The sequence below is a fragment of the Microchirus variegatus genome (assembly GCF_963457635.1).
Source record: "Microchirus variegatus genome assembly, chromosome: 21".
Classification (NCBI taxonomy): domain Eukaryota; kingdom Metazoa; phylum Chordata; class Actinopteri; order Pleuronectiformes; family Soleidae; genus Microchirus; species Microchirus variegatus.
Genome location: NC_139822.1, coordinates 19,341,047 through 19,349,320, shown reverse-complemented (window position 1 = coordinate 19,349,320; position 8,274 = coordinate 19,341,047). Strand labels below are relative to the sequence as shown.

Below are 8,274 nucleotides of genomic sequence, written 5' to 3'. Positions count from 1 at the left end.
AGAAAGGCAGCAGCAGTTATTTGCGTACATGTAATGAGAACTGTGTGAGTCCATGTCAGCTGTGAGATTCACCTCGAGGTCAGTTGTCGATTTGTTACAATCGTCATCATAAGGTAAATAGAAAAGAGAGCGTGTGCATTTAAAGATGCTTCACTGTCGGACAACTTAGGGAACAAAGTTCGTGTTAAAGAGGTGTGAATAGGACCAGGAAACAGAGCTGCAGTTTAAAACGCTTCTCTGTGCTTCCACTCGTTCAGTCGCCCCCTGTAGATAAAAACTATGCTACATATAAAGATAAGGACAGTGAAACAGTTCAGAGGCAGTCAAATATATTTATTTTATATAAGTGCAATGATAAATGTTTATATGAAGAAGGCACAAGTGTCTTTTTACCTGATAATGAAACAAAGGATGACAAACAAACGTATTTAAGGTTTCAACAGTGTCTGCATGACTTGATTTCATCAAACTTCAAACTTTCATCAATACTTTTAAAAACTTCTTAATCAGTTTCACTGAAAAATGTACTCCCCTGAATCAACTTTCAGTTCACATTCAGATTCCACAAATACACAGAAGCATAAAAATGTTCCTTATATACATACATGGTAACAAACACAAACACATTATATGTGTCTTTAAAGGACCAGTGTGCAGATTTAATGGCATTCAGGACATTTAAGAATAAAAAAAAGTTCTTCCAAACTAGATCTGGATTATCAGGCGTCTGCGCTTTAATTTATGTCCGAAAAACGTAGGGTCGAGTTTAGAGCGACAACGAGATGCATTCAGTGACCCTGGTAAATGTATAGGGCTGCAGCTACCAAATATTTTTCAATTAATCGACGACTCAAAATGCCATTTTTTAATTTATTTTTTAATCCGATTACTCGATTAATCGAAGAATAATCTGTAGAATACTCGTTCACAAAAACATTCGATAACGTTAGCGTGTGCCAGAAGCGTTAGCAGTTTGTATTTTCAATCGAGGAGGAAAAAACACTTCAATACATTCATTACATTCGTCTACATCGTCACTAATTTACGACTAATAAGAGCATCAGGGGCAAGAAATGTGTTTCCATAGTAACAGGTCAGGCTACACTGACACTGGAAACAAACTGACCTGTTCAAAGACGTATTTACAAATATAGAAATTCTTTCATTAAAGTGGTAAAAACATAAAATAAAAGGATTGTATAGATGACAGTGATTGACTCAGCTTTGAGCTTCTCCTCTGTGTAACAGCTGGAGTTAAGTACATATTCATAAATATATACAGTATATAAAAATATCTTTGGACGATTCATTGTTATCTATGGTCTGTTACACAGAGCCACACACAGGAAACACTAGAGACATAAAATATACATAATAGAGAACATAGACGTGTTCAGGGTCAGTGTGTTGTGTCACGTATAAAGTTCGGAGGTGATCGGTCGATGTACGCTGAAGTCATAGAGCACTTCCTGTTTCGTGGTGAATGGTCGAAATTCACAAAAAAGCAGAGGGTTGTCGAGACCACAACGTTTGAATGATGCGTCTCGTACAAATTGACTTTTTTTTAAATGTCTCTACGACAAATGCGCTCCGACAACTGACCAGCAAAAATGGACGCCAAAATCCAAAATGGCCAGCTTCCTGTTGAGTTGAGGCCACGGTTACGACCGATTTTTTTTTTTGTTTGTCTTGGTCGAGAACATCTTCACACCAAGTTTGGGGAAATTCGGTGTAAGTCAATTTTTCTCCCGTTTTCACCTTAGGGGGCGCCATAGAGCCTTTGAGCAACACACATGTCCAGGAACTATGTCAGACCTGAGCTCCATGTTAAGTTTCAAGAGTTATAAGAGTTCTTTTTTGGATAATTTTTACACTCAAAGTTAGATTTAGATTTCCTTTTTCACCCTGTCTTCAATGGATTTTTCACTTCCTGTTGATGAATCTGAACCTGTAGAAAAAGGAGAAAATAAAACATACAAATAAATGTTTACTGTTTCATCACTGTGGTAGAAACTGATAATTATTGACACTGATGCTTTAAACTGATGCTTGTGTCTTTAAGAGCTTCATGAGTTTGTCAGTGTTTCTATGACATGAAGACTGGACAGTCAATATTTCTCTGCTACGTCAAACGTTATCGTTGAACTGATCCTATTTTAGTGTCAGTTCTTTAAACTCATCCTTACTGAGAGCAGCTTTAAAGGTTTGTTCTGTTCATTCTTACCATTATTGCTCTGTAAGGGCGACTTCTTATAGTCAGAGTCAGTTTGTGGAATCTTCAGTTCGACGTCACCTTTTGTTTCACCTGTGAAGACAGAAGTTCTACTTTTTAATGATCATGTTTAATCAGTCAAATCATCAATAAACCTGATTATTTCAAGTGAATTAGTCAAAATAAAGAGTTAGAAAAACAACAAACAAAACTAGATCACATCGACTAAACAGGAAAGTTGAAAACACCTGCTCATGTTTACCTGAGATCTGGTTAGTGAGCATGAGGTAACCCTCCTCTGTCTTCACTGGTCCATTCTTCATGTTGTTGCCTCTGTTTCCAATGTTTTGATCTTAAAGAAGCAGCAAATGTTCGTCTCATAAACAGAATCACATAAAATTAACAGGAAAGTGAGTGAAATGAAACATAAAACGATGACATCTAAATCCGGGGAGTCACCCGGCCCCAGCGGCTACCCTATTGAAGCCTTTTCTGTCAAACTGGTGCAGCTTCTATGCAAATTATACGGAGAAGCCTTCCAAAGGAAAACTCTACCTTTAAAGATGACGCAGGCAACTATATCTGTTCTTAAGGATCTTAATCTGCAGTTACCGGATGTGACCTGGCACCTGGCAATAAGCCGAGTGAATTCATCATCTATTTGTATCAGACATGGTTTAATTCAGTTTAAATAGTTACATGAGGTCGATTTCATCATGAGGTTCATCTTCCCTGTTGTGTTACAGGTTTCCACATTAATAACATTCAGCAGCTCATTCTGTTCTGACACAAACTCAAACCACATTGATGTTAGGGCTGTAACCATCACATGGAATTAGATTTATGTCAATAAAATATAATAATAAAACAACGATTTAACCATTCAAAAATATTGTATTTTATTGTTAAAAATACATTTGTTCTTTATGCTGTTTTTTTGTTAGTGATTCTGACCATGGGCGGGGCTTAGGAAGCTGCCTGCTGATTGGCTACTGAGTTTTGGAGTGACAGCTCAATGGACAGGAAGTTGTCACTGGCACTGTGAGCCAACCGGTGATGACTTCCTTTTTCCTCACAAACTGACATTTTACACTTATAATGATTTCTTTGTTATATGAAGCAAAGAAATCAGAAAATATTCACATTTATGAAGCTGAAAATGACTCGATTAAAAAAAACGAAATAACTATCTATTAAAACAGTCATCAAAAGTTGATTAATGTTGGCTGCACTAATCCATATAAACAAAACAACAACAAAATCATTCAAACTAAATAATGTTGCTTTGTGGACATAAGAAGACATTTGAGGACTTCACTAAATCAAGGTTTGGGAAACACTGATCAACATCTTCTGACATTCTATGGATCAAACAACTCATTGATTAATGCTAGAAAATTATTTACTGATTGATTATAAAAAGAATCGTTTAGTTGCAGCACAATTAATATTTAAATGGCATCAAATATTTAAGAACTTACATCTGCATCTTCTTATGCTCAGAAACAGAACCAGAAGGAACACAACTGTGAAAACTCCAGAAAACCACAAGACTACGAGAACTCCTGAACTGTCAGTGAACTTTTTCTCAAAGAGTTTCTCTGAGGAAAAGAGAAAACAAACAGGATGTAAATGCACAGACGACAACATGAGCAGAACAGTGGTCATAACAAAATTTCACCTGGCAGAGTGATCACACCGTCAACCATGTGGTAAATGTCCTCCTGTTTGACCACACAGCGGAAGCAGTTGGTCTTCATCTCTGTCACAATGATGAAGCTTGTGGTGTCGTAACGTCCTCGTGTCTCAGAGACTCTTTGATCTGTGGCTTTAAGAGAGATTCCTTCACACGTCTCCCACTCTACACTCGGCTTTGATGAAGAACCTCTGACCACACACTGGAGCTCCACGATGCCCTTTGACGCTTTAGATACTCCAAGGTATGGTGGCTCAACGGCTCCTACAAACAGACAAGTTTAACCATTTTATGTGGGTCAGTTAATCAGTTAAACTATTTTAAGTGTGGAATGGATTTCCTGAACGAATCATGCATCATTACTCTGCGTCTCATTGGGACTAGGGCTGTAACGATATGCGTATTGAAATCGCGATACTCAGAGCCACGAACCTGTGTCGCGATGTGAGAAAACAGAATCGCGACACGTTATTTTTCCAGTCAGCCACATGATATGAGCTGTTAGTGCTACCAAACTTATTTTTATTAGGGGTGTCAAATTATCATGTTAATTGTGATTAATTAATTACAGTCATCATTAACGCGTTATGTTTTTTAATCGTTAATCTCTTCTTCACTGATGTCCTCAGTACCGGGAGCAGCGTCAGACGCATCGACAGAAGCGTCATAAAACCATGTCTAACTTTAACAAACACAGACATGCTGCATACCCACAGAAAGGTCAGAAACTCAGCTAAACGTTCATATAAACCATTCTTATGTTCACCAAACACAGTTAAAACACATGGATCAAACAGCAGGAGCAGAAAAAAACCCGTTCCAGTGCACACATTGAAAAGCGGCACCGGAGCGTCAGCGTGATTATGTAAACAGAGGAGAATTCACAGATTCTTACGGTACCATTTTTATCACTCTACGAACAAGATTCACAGATCCAGCCCCAAAATAAGAGCAAAACAACAACTGACTTTCAAGAAATACAAGCGGAAATGTCGTCTTACCTTTGCTGTTTATCAAAACAAGTTATTTCTCATGAAGAACTACACTTCCCAGCATGCTTTGGGGACAAATCCCAGTCTGATCGATCGTTTACTTTGTATTTTTCAACAGTATTATTTTGTTACAGAAAAGAGAGAAATCTTTGGTTATTTATTTATGTTCAAATCTGTTCACAGTGTTCCAAAATATGTGTTATCAAATGTTACATTAAGTTGCTATATAATTAAATGTTGTTTAAATAAAATGTTTTTAAATTTAAAAAAATCGTGGAATGTATCGAATCGTGGGTCAAAAATCGTGATACGAATCGAATCGTGAGTTTGTGTCTCGTTACAGCGCTAGTTGAGACACACCTAAGGTACGGTAAATCCATTCCACTTTTATAGCCAGCTATCAGAGCAGTCAGGGAATCACTTGTGCAGACAACATTAAAGCACGGATCAGAAATCTCCACAGTGAATTATGTTTGTGTCAGAACCTGATACCGATACTGGATCAACCCCATCCCTCACGACTACAAGTTAGCTCCTCCCACAAACCCAAACCTGCTGCCAACCAATAGTAACCATGGCAACTACTGATTTGGTCTGACCAATGATGTTTATGTATGAAGATATGACGTATTTATACATCGTCAGAGGTGATTGGTCCATTCTACGTCTGAGATCCGCCTCCACTTGGGTCACTCTGTTAATAATTGTGCGAAAAATTAAAAATTCAGAAGCTCAGTGTTTGAGCAAGTCCACTTTTAACTTGAAGGTTGTGGGGTTTGATTCCCGCTCCGCTCGTCTACACACATAACCCCTACCCTCAGGACTAACGTAGGGGTTAAGTGACATCGTGTGAATGGGTGATAGTGAATGAACTGCACTTGAATGTGTGAATGTGTGAATAGTGAAACTGAAGTTCGTGTTGTCATGATGTCTAGAAAAGTGCTGTATAAATAAAGACCATTGACCATCATCACTCACCTTTTTCAAGTCCAAATCTGTTTTTGTAGACCGGTTCTAAAAGGGAAAAAAATAAATACATTTATCTTTCATAAAAACTAGTCTTGTGTGTCAGTCTGATACTGGTCAAAATCACTGGATCAGATATCAGAGAACAATATTTGTTCCACAGTTGGAGAATTATGTCTGAAATGACTCAGCATAAATGACTTGTTAACAGTTTCATATGTTTGAAAACGTAGGAAAATGTTTTTCACAAGGGAGAGGACGAGGTGGAGGTGACCTCTGAAGAGAGAAGGTAAAAGACCACGACTCACCGACCATGAGCTTCATCCTGAATGTTTGTCTTCCAGAACTCAACAGTGGAAGTTCACAGGTGTAAATCCCTGTGTCTTCAATCCTGGTGTTTCTGAGGATCATGGATGCGTTTCTGTTCTTCAGCTCATCATAGAAAAGTGACACTCGTCCTTTGTACTGATCGTCCTGACAGCACCAGCCGTCCTCAGTGTGATGTCCATGTGCATAGATGAACACCTCTTTACCATTTGTGTTCTTCCAGTTTACCACTGTGTTCTCAAGGTTTCTTCCAGCAGAACAGTGAAGGACGACGTCTTCTCCCTCTGTGACGTACGTTCTGGAGACACCTGAGTTTGAGAGGAAACATCATGTATTAATAACTTATATAACATAACATATAAGTTAAATCATTTCTAAAAGGTTAATTATAGAACTCAACAGTGCTGTCAAAAACCAGGGAGTTAAAGTTTAGAGTGATTCCAATTCCGTCACGATCATATCATTATGATTATTATTATTATCGTTACTGTATCACTGAGAACTATGACCTGTGATTTTATTCAGTGGTGGGAAAACCTTGGAATTGAACATTTCATTAACATGAAATACCACGCTACGGAACACCAAGCAGGGTAACATCAATGTTAAGTTCATACTATTTACACTTCAAACTTACACTTTAATAAGCAGATGTTATTATATAATTGAAGTGATGACCTGACCGTGCTCTTTCACTCTAAACCTGATCACCTTAGTATGCTCACAGTATTATTTGAACACCATTAACTAACTATCAATTCTTTGGTTTTCCATTCTTTCAGTCTTTAGAAGTGGAGAGTGGAAGCTTCTGTGTGGATATTTGAATTTGTCCATGAGGATGACAATAAAGTGTCTTTCAATCTAAATTCACTGTAAAACTCAGATTGGAGGGTGAGAGTTTCTCTGCACATATTTATTGTTGCTGGATGGTTTAGTCCTTTCATTGTCTAGTTTTCTTCTATGCGAGTGTAGACTTTTATTTTGAAAAGTCCAAGCTCGAGGGTGAGGTTCCACTGAACAAAACAGGAAACAGATATAATCTTAGTGCGTGTTTGACTGTTGGCCTTTGTTCAAAGTGAAAGTAAAAGTGTAAAACAAGCTTTTTAAATAAAATGATGTATTCACCCAAAATATTAAATACATGACTCACGAATGTTTGAATCAAATGCAAAAATGTAGTTTTTAAAAATAAAAACACTTCAATAAACACACAGTAAACTTCCCTATATATAACAGCTAAGATAACAGCTGCAGTGTTTGGTCTAAATATCACAAAATCCAGCGTCAGTTACTCGATTAATGATGAATGATGATCAACATTTATTATATTATTCTTCACATTTTATGGAACAATTAGATCATAACGATGGTGAAAATAATGGTTAGTTCAGCTCTACCAGAGTCACTTCTTTAACAATAATAATTCAAATTTCACAATGTCTGAACACATTCGGATCATCATGTCATCTCGACTTTAACGTTATAAAGTGGTTAAAATAGACTTAAACCAGGTTATTAAAGTGCTAATTTTACTCAAACTTAGTAAAAAGTGTTCCTCACCTTCACTCTCGTCCTTCTGTGTTGATCCAAAACAAACCAGAGAACAAAAGACGACAAAAACGAGCGAGTTTTCAGTAGAAAAGTGAGTTTTCATCGTTCATTTAGCGACGTTTGAACGTAAATTAGCCTAAGTTAGCTTAAACCTAAACTCGACTGTCGACAAAGTTTTAGTCCAGAGAGAGCGGTTAAACAGACACAACTGACGCTCGACTAACACTAATAAAACAACACAACTGACCATTTACTCTGTATTTAGCGATAACTTGATAATTTACTCTGTATTTAGCGATAACTGACTCTAACTGACACACACACACTGAACCAGACGAAACAGGAAACTACAGCTCCGTGTTGGGCGGGGGGCGGGGCTCTCCCTCCGCGCGCGCACACACACACACGCACACACACACACGCACGCACACACACACACACACACGCACACACGCACACGCACACACACACACACACACACACACACACAGTCTCCAAAAAGAAATACGACACTAAAGTATGGCCGCCAT

General features: G+C 37.9%; 1 protein-coding gene across 1 annotated transcript; it reads right to left on the bottom strand.

The window, feature by feature from the left end:
* Positions 1–324: 324 nt before the first annotated feature.
* LOC310942322 (CD276 antigen homolog) lies at positions 325–8,051 on the bottom strand. Its single transcript, XM_083907695.1, has 8 exons — positions 7,754–8,051; positions 6,175–6,501; positions 5,879–5,914; positions 3,894–4,172; positions 3,694–3,813; positions 2,475–2,564; positions 2,225–2,305; positions 325–1,948 (listed from the first exon to the last, which is right to left on the bottom strand). The coding sequence occupies exons 1-8, from the start codon at positions 7,845–7,847 to the stop codon at positions 1,887–1,889; spliced, it is 1,089 nt and encodes a 362-aa protein (XP_083763821.1). The 5' UTR covers positions 7,848–8,051; the 3' UTR covers positions 325–1,886.
* Positions 8,052–8,274: the final 223 nt, after the last annotated feature.

Coding starts and splice junctions, on each gene's coding strand:
- LOC310942322 (XM_083907695.1), bottom strand. CDS start 7,847: ATGAAAACTCACTTTTCTACTGAAAACTCGCTCGTTTTTGTCGTCTTT. Junction 3,814..3,893: donor CGGTGTGATCACTCTGCCAG/GTGAAATTTTGT, acceptor TCTTTTCCTCAG/AGAAACTCTTTGAGAAAAAG. Junction 1,949..2,224: donor GCCCTTACAGAGCAATAATG/GTAAGAATGAAC, acceptor CTTTTTCTACAG/GTTCAGATTCATCAACAGGA.